This window comes from Medicago truncatula, chromosome 6, assembly GCF_003473485.1.
Source record: "Medicago truncatula cultivar Jemalong A17 chromosome 6, MtrunA17r5.0-ANR, whole genome shotgun sequence".
Classification (NCBI taxonomy): Eukaryota; Viridiplantae; Streptophyta; class Magnoliopsida; order Fabales; family Fabaceae; genus Medicago; species Medicago truncatula.
Window position 1 is genome coordinate 19,858,690 of NC_053047.1, and position 17,468 is coordinate 19,876,157.

General features: G+C 33.4%; 1 protein-coding gene and 1 pseudogene across 2 annotated transcripts; both read left to right on the forward strand.

Annotated features, from left to right (window-relative positions):
- Positions 1-891: 891 nt before the first annotated feature.
- On the forward strand, positions 892-5,263 carry LOC25481163 (disease resistance protein RGA2-like; annotated as a pseudogene). Its single transcript, XR_005642110.1, has 2 exons — positions 892-4,551; positions 4,826-5,263. The product of XR_005642110.1 is annotated as a disease resistance protein RGA2-like (transcript).
- A 5,701-nt stretch (positions 5,264-10,964) lies between these two features.
- LOC120575903 (putative disease resistance protein RGA1) lies at positions 10,965-15,253 on the forward strand. Its single transcript, XM_039826774.1, has 2 exons — positions 10,965-14,539; positions 14,816-15,253. The coding sequence occupies exons 1-2, from the start codon at positions 11,245-11,247 to the stop codon at positions 14,917-14,919; spliced, it is 3,399 nt and encodes a 1,132-aa protein (XP_039682708.1). The 5' UTR covers positions 10,965-11,244; the 3' UTR covers positions 14,920-15,253.
- Positions 15,254-17,468: the final 2,215 nt, after the last annotated feature.

Sequence of the window (17,468 nt, forward strand, 5' to 3'; positions counted from 1 at the left end):
AACAATCAAATTGCAATTCAAAATCCTAACTTCTTTTCAAAACTCTAACTTCTTTTCACAACCCTAACTTCATTAACATCTTAATTTCAAAAATCAATTCTACAATTAAAACAACCAATTACAACTTCTAAACCTAATTCCTAAATTTCCAAAACTACAACCTACCACCTGTTAAATCCAGTTTCAGAATCATACAACTTAGAATTAGAGAAAGTTAGTCCCACCCTTACCATATATTGATTGATTGCAAGGTTCTACCACTTTCTCTTCTCTTCTCTTGGTTTCTCCATTTTCTCCCAAAAACTTGTTTCACGTGAAAACTATCTGACTCTTAGTTTTCCCTATTTTTATTTCCTTAATCAATTTTCTTTATTCTACTTAATTTCACTAAACTCCTCTAAATTCTAATTCAGCCCCTCAAGTCTAATTATTCTATTCTTAATCAATTTCTACTAAATAATAAATAAAGCCACTTATCAACATAACAACATAACAACTTAACACATAAACAATTAAATCATATAATTAGCCTCTAAACCCAATAATATAATTAAATAATTAAATAGGGCGTTACACTTACGTGGCATGCCACTGTGTAATTATTTTATTTTTATTTTTTTTAAAACCTGACACGTGTGTAATGGACACTGACGTGGTTAAAATCAAAGAATCTTATTTTACATGGTTGAAATCTAAACTTTTTTTTTTTTACAAGGGATAAGCTGGAAATCGTCCAAATTACATGGGATAAAGACATATTAACCTTTAAAAAGTTCATAGTTCAGTGTAATTATGTGTTGGTGTTGGACACGTGACACACGCCTAATCTGAATAATGTATGTACTTCATAGCATCTGAGAGACTATTACTACACTGATTATTAAATACCAATAATGAAATCATACACTTGAAAGTTAATTATTTTACTACTCACAGAGCAAATGAACGGACATGATGAAAAGATTCCCAACTTTGTTTTTTCCTCACAACTTGTAACACTATAGTACTAATATTAATTGTTAATATTGTTGTTTTCCTCAGCCACTACACAACTTGTTCTAATCCTCACTGTCATGTACAATAATTATTGTTTTTTTTAGAGTTGCCAAGTTTGAAGTTTGAAAAGTAACACGAGAACCTTTCATAGATAATAATTGAAAACAAATAATTTAGCATATTCATCTTCCTAAAGCAAACTTTGATTCATATCCTCACTGTCCAAACTTTGATTCATTTCTGTTCACTTACCTGCAAAATGACTGATGTTTTACTTGGAACTGTGATTCAAATCCTCGGATCTTTTGTTCGAGAGGAGCTTTCGACCTTTTTGGGTGTTGGAGAATTGACACAAAAGTTATGTGGAAATCTCACCGCAATTCGTGCTGTCCTCCAAGATGCTGAAGAGAAGCAAATAACAAGCCGTGTTGTGAAAGATTGGCTGCAGAAGCTGACTGATGTTGCTTATGTTCTTGACGATATATTGGATGATTGTACAATAAAATCAAAAGCACATGGAGACAACAAGTGGATCACCCGTTTCCATCCTAAGATGATTTTGGCTCGTAGGGATATTGGAAAGAGGATGAAGGAGGTTGCTAAAAAGATTGATGTTATTGCTGAAGAAAGGATCAAGTTTGGATTACAAGCGGTAGTCATGGAAGATCGCCAACGAGGAGATGATAAATGGCGCCAAACTTTTTCTGTCGTCACTGAACCGAAAGTATATGGAAGAGATCGTGACAGAGAGCAAGTTGTTGAGTTTCTTCTAAGTCATGCTGTCGATAGTGAAGAACTCTCTGTCTATTCCATTGTTGGTGTTGGTGGGCAAGGAAAAACAACACTTGCTCAAGTGGTGTTCAATGAGGAAAGGGTAGATACACACTTTAACTTGAAAATATGGGTGTGTGTTTCTGAGGATTTTAATATGATGAAAGTTTTGCAGTCCATCATAGAATCCACCGATGGAAAAAATCCAGATCTCTCGTCTTTAGAATCAATGCAAAAGAAGGTTAAAAATATTTTGCAAAACAAAAGATATCTACTTGTTCTTGATGATGTGTGGAATGAAGACCAAGAGAAATGGAATCAGTTCAAGTATTTTCTGCAACGTGGAAATGGCACGAAAGGTGCATCAGTTTTGGTCACAACCAGACTTGACATTGTTGCATCAATCATGGGAACTTATCCTGCTCATCATTTGTTAGGCTTATCTGATGATGCCATCTGGTATTTGTTTAAACAAAAAGCTTTTGAAACAAATAGAGAAGAGCGTGCAGAGCTTGTGGCAATAGGCAAGGAGTTAGTGAGAAAATGTGTGGGTTCGCCTCTTGCTGCCAAAGTACTAGGAAGCCTTTTTGCGCTTTAAAAGTGAGGAACATCAATGGCTTTCTGTAAAGGAAAGTAAGTTTTGGAGCTTATCCGAGGACAATCCTATCATGTTTGTTTTGAGACTCAGCTACTTTAATTTAAAATTATCACTGAGGCCGTGTTTTACTTTTTGTGCGGTTTTTCCTAAGGATTTTGAAATGGTGAAGGAAGAACTGATCCATCTTTGGTTGGCTAATGGATTCATCTCTTCCGTTGGAAATTTAGAGGTGGAGCATGTTGGTCATGAAGTGTGGAATGAATTATATGCGAGATCATTTTTTCAAGAAGTAAAAACTGATAAAAAGGGTGAGGTTACATTCAAAATGCATGATTTAATTCATGATTTAGCTCAGTCCATTACAGGAGAAGAATGTATGGCTTTTGATGATAAAAGCTTGACTAATTTGACTGGTAGAGTTCACCATATAAGTTGTTCCTTTATTAATTTGTATAAACCATTCAACTACAACACCATCCCTTTTAAGAAAGTTGAATCTTTGCGAACTTTTCTTGAGTTTTATGTGAAGCTTGGAGAGTCAGCTCCATTCCCATCAATACCTCCTCTTAGAGCATTGCGTACAAGCTCTTCGGAACTTTCGACACTAAAGAGTTTGACACATCTAAGGTATTTGCAAATTTGTAGAAGTTTCATCAAGACCTTGCCAGAGTCTATTTGTAGGTTGCAGAATTTGCAAATACTGAAACTTGTTAACTGTCCTTTACTTTCTAGTCTTCCCAAAAAATTGACACAACTTCAAGATCTCAGGCATCTTGTGATTAAAGATTGCTATTCATTAGATTCAATGCCTTCCAAAATCAGTAAGTTAACTTGTCTCAAAACTTTAAGCACTTTCATTGTGGGTTTGAAGGCGGGGTTTGGTTTAGCAGAGTTACATGACTTACAACTAGGAGGCAAGCTACACATCAGAGGCCTTGAGAATGTATCTAGTGAATGGGATGCTAAAGAAGCTAATTTGATTGGTAAAAAGGAGTTAAATCGCTTGTACTTGTCATGGGGTAGTCACGCTAATTCGCAGGGTATTGATACTGATGTTGAGCAAGTACTTGAAGCCCTTGAGCCTCACACTGGTCTCAAGGGTTTTGGGATTGAGGGTTATGTGGGAATACATTTTCCACATTGGATGAGAAATGCATCTATTTTGGAAGGCTTGGTCGATATTACATTCTACAACTGTAACAACTGTCAGCGGCTTCCTCCACTTGGTAAATTACCTTGTTTAACCACTCTTTATGTATTTGGAATGAGAGATTTAAAGTACATTGATGATGACATATATGAATCTACATCCAAGAGGGCTTTCATTTCATTGAAGAATTTAACTCTGCTTGGTTTACCAAACTTAGAGAGGATGTTGAAAGCGGAAGGCGTAGAGATGCTACCACAACTTTCCTACTTTAACATTTCAAATGTTCCCAAGTTGGCATTGCCATCCCTTCCATCTATTGAACTCCTTGATGTTGGTGAAAATAAATACCGGTTCTTGCCTCAATATAAAGTTGTGAGTTTATTCCCAGAGAGAATTGTGTGTAGTATGCATAATCTTAAATTACTTATCATTGGCAACTTCCATAAACTCAAGGTATTACCTGATGATCTTCACTGTCTTAGTGTCCTTGAGGAGCTTCACATTTCAAGGTGTGATGAACTTGAGTCTTTTTCGATGCATGCGTTGCAAGGTATGATTTCTCTTCGAGTTTTAACCATTGATTTATGTGGTAAATTAATATCCTTGTCAGAAGGTATGGGAGACTTGGCTAGTCTTGAGAGACTTGTAATCCATGGTTGTTCACAACTTGTTTTACCAAGTAAAATGAACAAGCTGACTTCCCTTCGTCAAGTGAATATTTCCCACTCCGGTAGAAACAACCGGATATTACAGGGCTTAGAAGTTATCCCCTCCCTACAAAATTTGACTCTATCATACTGTGATCACTTGCCGGAATCATTGGGAGCCATGACTTCTCTTCAAAGAGTAGAAATCATTTCGTGTACAAATGCAAAGTCGCTACCAAATAGCTTTCAAAATCTCATAAACTTGCATACATTGCTTATTGTTGGATGTTCTAAGTTGGAGAAACGATGCAAGAAAGGAACTGGGGAAGATTGGCAAAAGATAGCTCACGTTCCTGAATTGGAGTTAATTGCAAAAAAAACATACTAGAGTAATATACTGAATCCCTTGCTTATTTCATCTGTCTTTATGTAGCACCGACACTTTTCTTTTAAGGCTTATCCCGATGTCTCACACTTACACCGGAACGACGTATGTAGTTACATTGAATCACTTGACTTCTATTTTCTCAAATTATTATCAGTGTCTAATGTTTGTGTTAGTATCGTGTCTAATTAATATCCATGTGTCACTCGGTGCTTCATAGATCATGTTTTTCTCCCAAATGTATGATGATTTCTGACATATTGAAACTCTTGATGCAGTGCGTAATTGGAAGGAGGAAGATAGAAATATTTTGCGCCATCGTTATCAGGCTATCGAGATATCTTCGAGGAATGAGTTTCAATGTATAGTTGATGCATTGTGAATGAACTTAATGGGATATATAGATAACAATCGTATATATGCATATTGTAGATTGAACTTATGATAGAGTAGTTCTAAACATGCATATTGTGCAGATGTGCATTATATAGATAGATTCAGGATGAAATATAATCATAGAAAGATGTAAATTATTTATAAGATCAACACACTTGGGTCTTATCATTAATTGTTGTTCCTACTCAGAAGCACTGTGGTCTTCAATTGTTGATTTTAAGAATCATCGTTGACATATTATCATTTCATCAATGTAGCTAGTTTTGATTTGTACTGATATTTGATGCAAGTGAAATGTAACTAATTGGTTATTTCATCAATGACCTTTAAACTTATTTTTTTAAATATCGGTATCCAACCCTAAAATCGACTTATCTGAAGGATTTAATTCCATCGTCCACTTGTTAGACCTCATTTAGGCGGTGTTTGGTACAAGAGAATTTTCAAAGAGAGAGTTACCTAAGAGAGAAATAGCAGAGAAAGGGTACAAAATTCATAGCCAGACTTAGTTCACAAAAATTATCCTCATTTCATGAGAGCACTCTCCAAAATTTCAAGCCAACATCATTAGACCAACCCAAATGACTTAATCATCATTTAACATTATTCGTCATTGTTGTTCAAAAAACATTATTCGTCATTCTTTGAGTTTAAGATTGTAAATTATAATCAGGTATGAGGGTCCAAGTGTTGAATAGTAGGAACTATCCATAATACATTGACTACATTCAATGCAACAGGAAAAAACTGGAGGAATATATGAGATGAAAAAAGAAGGAAAATGAAGGTACTACTAGGACATGTTAGGTGTGTAGATTAAGAAATTCTTGAGTTCACCACCTTGATTAAATGACAATCTAGCTCTACATATTTTTTCTATTATAGTGAACATAATTGTTTATGGTACTTAATGCAGACAAGTTATCAAATAAAACTTTCATCGGTTGTAATCTTTTCAAAGCCTGGTGGATTGTTCATGTACACCACTTCTTATAGAACAGGGTTGAATGCAGTCAGAAGATTAGGACTACAGTGCTCAGTTACATTTGGTCTGTTCAATGAAGATCCTACTGTCCAGATTTAAAGTTTTTATTTTACATTTATAAACAATTAAAATACTATATTATTAAAGTTTATATTATTAATAACGTTAAAATACTATATTTTGTTTTTGTATTTTCAATTTATCATTAGGGTTAATGGTGTTTTACCCCCCCTGTAATATATGTCATTTTTTGTTTTCCCCCTTTAAAATATAGTCGATTTTTTGGAATACCCTCCTAATAGGTCATAAAAAAACGAAAAAATTCTCCAAAAAATAATAAAGTCGTTTTTTTATGACCTATTAGGGGTATTCGAGAAAAAAAAATATTTTACAGGGGGGTAAATAAAAAAAAAAAATTACAGGGGGAATACCAAAAATGACCTATATTACAAGGGGTAAAGCACCATTAACCCTTATCATTAAATTTGTCATAATGCTCTTCAAATACATTATATTTACCTCCTTCCAAATACATTATACATAAATAATGTTATTTTATATCATTTCAATATTAATTTTTTCAAAAATACATTAAAGATTTTTTATCCTATTTATTTGTATCACCTGAATTTTTTTTCTTTCTAACATTTAGATCCTCTATCTTTTAAAGCCTATACAAGTTAATCATTTTTATATTAAAAAAAAATGATTTGGCTAACCTCATAAGATTATTAATAATAATTTTATTGTTAAATAATTTATTTTACTAAAAAATAATTTCGGTGTTGTGGAATGAAAGGAATGATAAGATTTTTAGAAATAGATAAACTAATTTGCCACAAATGCTAGATAAAGTGAAATCAACTTCTTTGTGGTGGTTAAAGGCTAGCAATGCTGTATTTAGTTTTGGTACTCATCACTGGTGGTCAAGCCCGCTTTTATGTCCAGGTATTGACTAATTTGGTTGTAATTTTGTTTGGACCTTGACATTTTCGTGATTGTTTGGCACACCTTGTGCGGTAACAATTACGGTGTCCGTGTTAATATATCTCATTTTTGTTTCTTCAAAAAAAAAATTATTTTACTAAAAAACCCAAAAAAAAAATAAAAAATACAACATTCATCTTCAATCTTCTTCATCGACTTTCACCACACTAATCACAAAACCTCCCGATTTCTATGGATCACCATGTGGAATTGAAATCTCACATAGCAAGCAAGAAATAGTGAAAAATATAAATTGAGTGAGAAATTTGTTATTTTTCTGGTTTCACTGAAAAACCAAATCCAATCTGCAGAGTGCATCTATACCTATTATTAAAGACAAAACATGGATTTGGTGTAGCCTATTTTTACTGCATAAAATACCCTTCACAATTTTTGTTTTAATTTTCTTTTTTCTGAATTCAGTTTTTATTTTGACGTTAAATTTAGTTTTGCCTCAAATATCTTCAATTGGGATCAAAGTAACTTAAACTGGCCGCAGTATTTATCATAATTAAGTCAGAGACAAATCGCAACCAACTTTTTTTAGACGACAAATTGCAAACTATTTTCCATCCCAATTCCAACATTCCATCCTACCACCACAATATTCTGTGATTATATGCTAATGGGTCTTGCTCTTCATCTATTTAAAACTACTCCACATAATCATTTTCCAAAAAAAAAAATTCAAAAACGAAAATTGAACTGATTTTTTTTAAGAGATGAAATGGTTTTTAATGGGGGACAGAAGTTAGAGACGGAAAAGAAATGAGAAATGGGAAGGTGATGACATTTTCCTTGCCACAAGCAAAGTCAGCGACGGAATGGAGCGGCAGCCCGTATGGATTTGCTCTTCGACTTTTTGATGGGATAAAACCGCAAGTGCACGGTCTTACCGAAGTAGTAATAAAAATATCGTTCTGACAGAGAGTTATGAATTCAATTATCTTTTAACAATGATTAGAATTAAAGTTTAAAAGATTGTAAGTTGTATTTTTGAATAATTAAAAGAAAATAACAATAATAAAATAAAAGAGGTGCCTTGGGATTATTGGTTCATCTAATTGACAAGTCCTTCACAAACCAAACTATTAAACTTATAACATTGAATCACTTGACTTCTATTTTCTCAAATTATTATGAGGATCTATGTGTCTATGTCTGTATAATGTCTGATATCTTTGTGTCACTCAATGCTTCATAGATCTTGTTTTTCTCCCAAATGTATGATGATTTCTGACATATTGGAACGCTTGGTGCAGGGCGTGATTGGAAGGAGAAAGATATTTTACCAAACATATTTCTAAATAATTTCATCATTAACAATCCAAAAAAATATATATCATTGAGACATTTTACCAAACACATAGAGTGCAATTTTCAAACAACTAAGAAATCTAACAATTTCTAAACCATAAACTAGCACATTTCACTCTAAACAACATCTAAAATGCAATTCCTAACTTAATTCATCTTTAACAATCATCAAAACTAACATGCAAGCCAAATTTCTAAAAACTTAAAATATCTAATTTCTTTAAAAAAAATCACAAAATTTGAACAAAAATTAAGCAATGATGTAGAATAAGCAACACTTGTTCAATTGCGTGATTTGATGATGATTTGCTTGAGTTTGGTGAAATTCGCACTTGGAGGGGAAAAAATCGTATTTGAGAAGTTTGAAAATATATATGGGAGTTTTGATTATGTTTTGCTGTATAAACACTAAAGTTACGCTGCGTGACTTAACTAACGCGGCGTGACTTAAGTGGCGCAGCATCATAATGTGTGTTAGTTAAATTACGTTGTGTGACTTAAATAACGTAGGGGCATTAATGTCCATTCAACGGGTGGAAATGAAAAGTAGAGCGGTATTTTTATTATAATTAGGCTAAACTTCACTTTTCGCCCTCTAAGTTTTAAAATGTTGCGATTTTGGCCCTCTATTAAAAAAATGGCAAAAGTGACCCCCTATGTTTAGGGAAATATGCTCTTTTGACCCCCTAACATAAGGGAAATATGCTTTTTGACCCCTCATCTTTACAAAAAGTTGCGATTATGGCCCCTTTTTTAGGACACGTGGCGTCTTCTCAACAATTTTGGGATGAAGGGGGCCAAAATTGCCATTTTTTTAAATAGGGGGCCAAAATCGCAACATTTTAAAACATAGGGGGACGAAAAGTGCACTTTAGCCTTATAATTATCTCATTTTTTCAAGTAAGTACAATATTATTATCATCTTTTCAAGTGATAAGAGAAAGTGTAAAAAAAAAAAAAATTGATAAGAGAAAGATAATGTTAAATTACTAGTCTTACATTGATTCTCTCAAAAATTGTTCTCTAAAAAAAAAGTAATTCCAGTATTATTATCATCTAAACGTGTTTAACGGCGCATTTTGTTGTCGATTTGTGTTTTCACTTATATGTAATTTTTATATATATATACTTCCCTTCCAAAAATTATTCACATAGAAAACAAAAGAAGCAGCACTACAAATACAGCAAAGACTTTGGAATGCTGTCAAGTAAACATGATTTGCGTGTAAGGTCGGGATCCACCATGAAGACAATGACAATTTCAAAAAAGCAGATTTACAAACTTTATTAAAGTATCTTTCTAAATAAATGTATTAAACTTACAAACCATAAGGAGAAAAAGGAAAGAGAGTGAAGATAACGCTAAAGACTTTGAGAGTCTTTCATAAAAAACAAAATAAGGTGACTTGGAAATTTCTTAGTCTTTTTTCTTAATCAAACAATCCTTTTTATTTTTATTTTTTTATGTTCAAGACAAATGCTAATTATTAATTATCTTTTGACAAGATGTTAGTAATTATTGTTAAATTTATAATGAGTTGTGATATTTGTACAACCATATCTAACAATTTTAATGACAACTTTTATTTACTCTCTTTCTATTGGTTCAAAACAATAGAGAGAGAAAAAGGAATAGAGAGATTAAGAATATAATGTGAGTATGAGAGAGAAAGTTGTTAAAAAGTTGTCAAAAAGTGGATGTAGATATATCATTTCTCATCTATGATAAACCGTAGTCAAGAAACATTGATAGGAGTATACTCTATACACCTTCGTCTCAAATAGAAACAAAAATTGGTCAAACTACAAAGTTGATATATTTGATTCCAATCTTACACTAAATACATCAATTCTTTTATCAACTTTTTTCGTATATTTAAGATTTGGGAAAATATTACATCCAGTGACGTTGCAAGGACCCTAGGGCAGGAGTTCAAAGGCGGATCAATAGTTCAAGGCGGATCGAACAAAGCTCTTCATACAATGTTAACAATATAGATACAAAATAGAGAAAGAGAATAAAAACAACAAATACGGCTAGAGTTTCATAAAATATCAATAGTTTAACATTACAAAAGGTTATAAGAGAATATACAATAAAACTTAATGCACTTTAACTTACTAATATATTGGCTCAATAACTGAAGCCCAATAGTTTATTATCTAACAATCATAAAAGTCTCTTGTTCAATTCTCTCTGATGCATTATCAATGTCTCATGTTCTATTCTTCTCTCTGATGCAATTTAGGTAGGCTAGTCTTGATTCTTAAAAAAAAAATCATACCCTCATTCTTAATTATATTCACATATTAGGAAAAAAAATCCCAAAATATAAACTATCTTTTAATTTCCTAAAGGAATTAATATATTTTTTTCTAGCATAAATCTAATTAAAACAACCTATAAGAGAAACAAGTGTACACAATAGTGTACACAAACTAACTATCTGTCATTTGGGAGTGTGTTTTGCAAATATAATTGAATAAAAGTGAGAGAAATTTCGGTGTGCGTGGTAAGGTGAAAAGCAAGGCAAGCTTTTGTGAAAAGAGCATGTGCAATATTGGTGGGAATTAGAAAATTAGAGGGGATTCACGTGGCTCGCTCCGCCACTGATTACAGCACTAATTATCAATTATCAATAATGAAGTCATAGTCATAACTTTGAAAGTGAACAAATTTACTATCCAGAAAATGAACAGACATGATGAAAAGATTCCCAACTTTGTTTTTTCCTCACAACTTGTAATATTATACTATTGTTCTTGTTTTCCTCAGCCACTTCACAACTTATTTTAATCCTCACTTTTTTTTAGGGATATTTTAATCCTCACTGTCATGTGCAATAATTATTATTTGTTTAGAGGAGCCAAGTTTGAAAAGTAACACGAGAATCTTTAATAGAGATAATAATTGAAAACAAATAATTTAGCATCTTCATCTTCCTAAAGCAAACTTTGATTCATATCCTCACTGTCCAAACTTTGATTCATTTCTGTTCACTTACCTGCAAAATGACTGATGTTTTACTTGGAACTGTGATTCAAATCCTCGGATCTTTTGTTCGAGAGGAGCTTTCGACCTTTTTGGGTGTTGGAGAATTGACACAAAAGTTATGTGGAAATCTCACCGCAATTCGTGCTGTCCTTCAAGATGCCGAAGAGAAGCAAATAACAAGCCGTGTTGTGAAAGATTGGCTGCAGAAGCTAACTGATGTTGCCTATGTTCTTGATGATATATTGGATGATTGTACAATAACATCAAAAGCACATGGAGACAACAAGTGGATCACCCGTTTTCATCCTAAGAAGATTTTGGCTCGTTGGCATATTGGAAAGAGGATGAAGGAGGTTGCTAAAAAGATTGATGTTATTGCTGAAGAAAGGATCAAGTTTGGATTGCAAGCGGTAGTCATGGAGGATCGCCAACGAGGAGATGATGAATGGCGCCAAACTACTTCAGTCGTCACTGAACCGAAAGTATATGGAAGAGACCGTGACAGAGAGCAAGTTGTTGAGTTTCTTCTAAGTCATGTTGTGGATAGTGAAGAACTCTCTGTCTATTCCATTGTTGGTGTTGGTGGGCAAGGAAAAACAACACTTGCTCAAGTGGTGTTCAATGATGAAAGGGTAGATACACACTTTAACTTGAAAATATGGGTGTGTGTTTCTGAGGATTTTAATATGATGAAAGTTTTGCAGTCCATCATAGAATCCACCGATGGAAAAAATCCAGATCTCTCGTCTTTAGAATCAATGCAAAAGAAGGTTAAAAATATTTTGCAAAATAAAAGATATCTACTTGTTCTTGATGATGTGTGGAATGAAGACCAAGAGAAATGGAATCAGTTCAAGTATTTTCTGCAACGTGGAAATGGCACGAAAGGTGCATCAGTTTTGGTCACAACCAGACTTGACATTGTTGCATCAATCATGGGAACTTATCCTGCTCATCATTTGTTAGGCTTATCTGATGATGCCATCTGGTATTTGTTTAAACAAAAAGCTTTTGAAACAAATAGAGAAGAGCGTGCAGAGCTTGTGGCAATAGGCAAGGAGTTAGTGAGAAAATGTGTGGGTTCGCCTCTTGCCGCCAAAGTACTAGGAAGTCTTTTGCGCTTTAAAAGTGAGGAACATCAATGGCTTTCTGTAAAGGACAGTAAGTTTTGGAGCTTATCCGAGGACAATCCTATCATGTCTGTTTTGAGACTCAGCTACTTTAATTTGAAATTATCACTGAGGCCGTGTTTTACTTTTTGTGCGGTTTTTCCTAAGGATTTTGAAATGGTGAAGGAAGCACTGATCCATCTTTGGTTGGCTAATGGATTCATCTCTTCCGTTGGAAATTTAGAGGTGGAGCATGTTGGTCAAGAAGTGTGGAATGAATTATATGCGAGATCATTTTTTCAAGAAGTAAAAACTGATAAAAAGGGTGAGGTTACATTCAAAATGCATGATTTAATTCATGATTTAGCTCAGTCCATTACAGGAGAAGAATGTATGGCTTTCGATGATAAAAGCTTGACTAAGTTGTCTGGTAGAGTTCACCATATAAGTTGTTCCTTTATTAATTTGAATAAACCATTCAACTACAACACCATCCCTTTTAAGAAAGTTGAATCTTTGCGAACTTTTCTTGAGTTTGATATGTCCCTTCCTAATTCAGCTATGTTGCCATCAATACCTTCTCTTAGAGCATTGCGTACATGTTCTTCGCAACTTTCGACACTAAAGAGTTTAACACATCTGAGGTACTTGGAAATTTGTAGCAGTTATATCTATACCTTGCCTGAGTCTGTTTGTAGTTTGCAGAATTTGCAAATACTGAAACTTGTTAATTGTCCATATCTTTGTATTCTTCCCGAAAAATTGACACAACTTCAAGACCTCAGGCATCTCGTGATTAAAGATTGCAATTCATTATATTCAATGCCTTCGAAAATCAGTAAGTTAACTTCTCTCAAAACTTTAAGCATTTTCATTGTGGTTTTGAAGGAGGGGTTTGGTTTAGCAGAGTTAAATGACTTACAACTAGGAGGCAGGCTACACATCAAAGGCCTTGAGAATGTATCTAGTGAATGGGATGCTAAAGAAGCTAATTTGATTGGTAAAAAGGAGTTAAATCGCTTGTACTTGTCATGGGGTAGTCACGCTAATTCGCAGGGTATTGATACTGATGTTGAGCAAGTACTTGAAGCCCTTGAGCCTCACACTGGTCTCAAGGGTTTTGGGATTGAGGGTTATGTGGGAATACATTTTCCACATTGGATGAGAAATGCATCTATTTTGGAAGGCTTGGTCAATATTACATTCTACAACTGTAACAACTGTCAGTGGCTGCCTCCAGTTGGTAAATTACCTTGTTTAACCACTCTTTATGTATATGGAATGAGAGATTTAAAGTACATTGATGATGACATATATGAATCTACATCCAAGAGGGCTTTCATTTCATTGAAGAATTTAACTCTGCATGATTTACCAAACTTAGAGAGGATGTTGAAAGCTGAAGGCGTAGAGATGCTACCACAACTTTCCTACTTAAACATTTCAAATGTTCCCAAGTTGGCATTGCCATCCCTTCCATCTATTGAACTCCTTGATGTTGGTGAATTAAAATATTGGTCCGTGCTTCGATATCAAGTTGTAAATTTATTCCCAGAGAGAATTGTGTGTAGTATGCATAATCTTAAATTACTTATCATTTTCAACTTCAATAAACTCAAGGTATTACCTGATGATCTTCACTCTCTTAGTGTCCTTGAGGAGCTTCACATTTCAAGGTGTGATGAACTTGAGTCTTTTTCGATGCATGCATTACAAGGTATGATTTCTCTTCGAGTTTTGACCATTGATAGTTGTCATAAATTAATATCCTTGTCAGAAGGTATGGGAGACTTGGCTAGTCTTGAGAGACTTGTAATCCAAAGTTGTCCACAACTTATTTTACCAAGTAATATGAACAAACTAACTTCCCTTCGTCAAGTGGTAATTTCGTGCTACAGTGGAAACAGCCGGATGTTACAGGGCTTAGAAGTTATCCCCTCCCTACAAAATTTGACTCTATCATACTTTAATCACTTGCCGGAATCATTGGGAGCCATGACTTCTCTTCAAAGAGTAGAAATCATTTCGTGTACAAATGCAAAGTCGCTACCAAATAGCTTTCAAAATCTCATAAACTTGCATACATTGCTTATTGTTGGATGTTCTAAGTTGGAGAAACGATGCAAGAAAGGAACTGGGGAAGATTGGCAAAAGATAGCTCACGTTCCTGAATTGGAGTTAATTGCAAAAAAAACATACTATAGTAATATACTGAATCCCTTGCTTATTTCATCTTTGTCTTTATGTAGCACCGACACTTTTCTTTTAAGGCTTATCCCGATGTCTCACACTTACACCGGAACGACGTATGTAGTTACATTGAATCACTTGACTTCTATTTTCTCAAATTATTATCAGTGTCTAATGTTTGTGTTAGTATCGTGTCTAATTAATATCCATGTGTCACTCGGTGCTTCATAGATCATGTTTTTCTCCCAAATGTATGATGATTTCTGACATATTGAAACTCTTGATGCAGTGCGTAATTGGAAGGAGGAAGATAGAAATATTTTGCGCCATCGTTATCAGGCTATCGAGATATCTTCGAGGAATGAGTTTCAATGTATAGTTGATGCATTGTGAATGAACTTAATGGGATATATAGATAACAATCGTATATATGCATATTGTAGATTGAACTTATGATAGAGTAGTTCTAAACATGCATATTGTGCAGATGTGCATTATATAGATAGATTCAGGATGAAATATAATCATAGAAAGATGTAAATTATTTATAAGATCAACACACTTGGGTCTTATCATTAATTGTTGTTCCTACTCAGAAGCACTGTGGTCTTCAATTGTTGATTTTAAGAATCATCGTTGACATATTATCATTTCATCAATGTAGCTAGTTTTGATTTGTACTGATATTTGATGCAAGTGAAATGTAACTAATTGGTTATTTCATCAATGACCTTTAAACTTATTTTTATAAATATCGGTATCCAACCCTAAAATCGACTTATCTGAAGGATTTAATTCCATCGTCCACTTGTTAGACCTCATTTAGGCGGTGTTTGGTACAAGAGAATTTTCAAAGAGAGAGTTACCTATTTTCAATTTATCATTAGGGTTAATGGTGTTTTACCCCCCCTGTAATATATGTCATTTTTTGTTTTCCCCCTGTAAAATATAGTCGATTTTTTGGAATACCCTCCTAATAGGTCATAAAAAAACGAAAAAATTCTCCAAAAAATAATAAAGTCGTTTTTTTATGACCTATTAGGGGTATTCCAGAAAAAAAAATATTTTACAGGGGGGTAAATAAAAAAAAAAAATTACAGGGGGAATACCAAAAATGACCTATATTACAAAGGGTAAAGCACCATTAACCCTTATCATTAAATTTGTCATAATGCTCTTCAAATACATTATATTTACCTCCTTCCAAATACATTATACATAAATAATGTTATTTTATATCATTTCAATATTAATTTTTTCAAAAATACATTAAAGATTTTTTATCCTATTTATTTGTATCACCTGAATTTTTTTTCTTTCTAACATTTAGATCCTCTATCTTTTAAAGCCTATACAAGTTAATCATTTTTATATTAAAAAAAAATGATTTGGCTAACCTCATAAGATTATTAATAATAATTTTATTGTTAAATAATTTATTTTACTAAAAAATAATTTCGGTGTTGTGGAATGAAAGGAATGATAGGATTTTTAGAAATAGACAAACTAATTTGCCACAAATGCTAGATAAAGTGAAATCAACTTCTTTGTGGTGGTTAAAGGCTAGCAATGCTGTATTTAGTTTTGGTACTCATCACTGGTGGTCAAGCCCGCTTTTATGTCCAGGTATTGACTAATTTGGTTGTAATTTTGTTTGGACCTTGACATTTTCGTGATTGTTTGGCACACCTTGTGCGGTAACAATTACGGTGTCCGTGTTAATATATCTCATTTTTGTTTCTTCAAAAAAAAAATTATTTTACTAAAAAACCCAAAAAAAAAATAAAAATACAACATTCATCTTCAATCTTCTTCATCGACTTTCACCACACTAATCACAAAACCTCCCGATTTCTATGGATCACCATGTGGAATTGAAATCTCACATAGCAAGCAAGAAACAGTGAAAAATATAAATTGAGTGAGAAATTTGTTATTTTTCTGGTTTCACTGAAAAACCAAATCCAATCTGCAGAGTGCATCTATACCTATTATTAAAGGCAAAACATGGATTTGGTGTAGCCTATTTTTACTGCATAAAATACTCTTCACTATTTTTGTTTTAATTTTCTTTTTTCTGAATTCAGTTTTTATTTTGACGTTAAATTTAGTTTTGCCTCAAATATCTTCAATTGGGATCAAAGTAACTTAAACTGGCCGCAGTATTTATCATAATTAAGTCAGAGACAAATCGCAACCAACTTTTTTTAGAGGACAAATTGCAAACTATTGTCCATCCCAATTCCAACATTCCATCCTACCACCACAATATTCTGCGATTATATGCTAATGGGTCATGCTCTTCATCTATTTAAAACTACTCCACATAATCATTTTCCAAAAAAAAAAAAAAAATCGAAAACGAAAATTGAACTGATTTTTTTTAAGAGATGAAATGGTTTTTAATGGGGGACAGAAGTTAGAGACGGAAAAGATATGAGAAATGGGAAGGTGATGACATTTTCCTTGCCACAAGCAAAGTCAGCGACGGAATGGAGCGGCAGCCTGTATGGATTTGCTCTTCGACTTTTTGATGGGATAAAACCGCAAGTGCACGGTCTTACCGAAGTAGTAATAAAAATATCGTTCCGACAGAGAGTTATGAATTCAATTATCTTTTAACAATGATTAGAATTAAAGTTTAAAAGATTGTAAGTTGTATTTTTGAATAATTAAAAGAAAATAACAATAATAAAATAAAAGAGGTGCCTTGAGATTATTGGTTCATCTAATTGACAAGTCCTTCACAAACCAAACTATTAAACTTATAACATAATATAACCTTATGTTAGACCAAACTTCTAAATACAGTTTCTCTTTTGTTCCTCTAGAAACCAAGCCTATTTCGCTGACTTGATTACTATTAGATTTTGGTCCTAAGTGGCAACCAAGTCTATTTTGCTGACTTGATCACAATTTAGAATCCTTGAAGTTCCAAACTA

What these genes read in the sequence shown, in the direction of transcription:
- LOC120575903 (XM_039826774.1), top strand. Translation starts at nt 11,245, where the DNA reads ATGACTGATGTTTTACTTGGAACTGTGATTCAAATCCTCGGATCTTTT. An exon ending in TGCAAAAAAAACATACTATA is followed by an intron (nt 14,540 to 14,815) that starts GTAATATACTGA and finishes CTCTTGATGCAG; the next exon opens with TGCGTAATTGGAAGGAGGAA.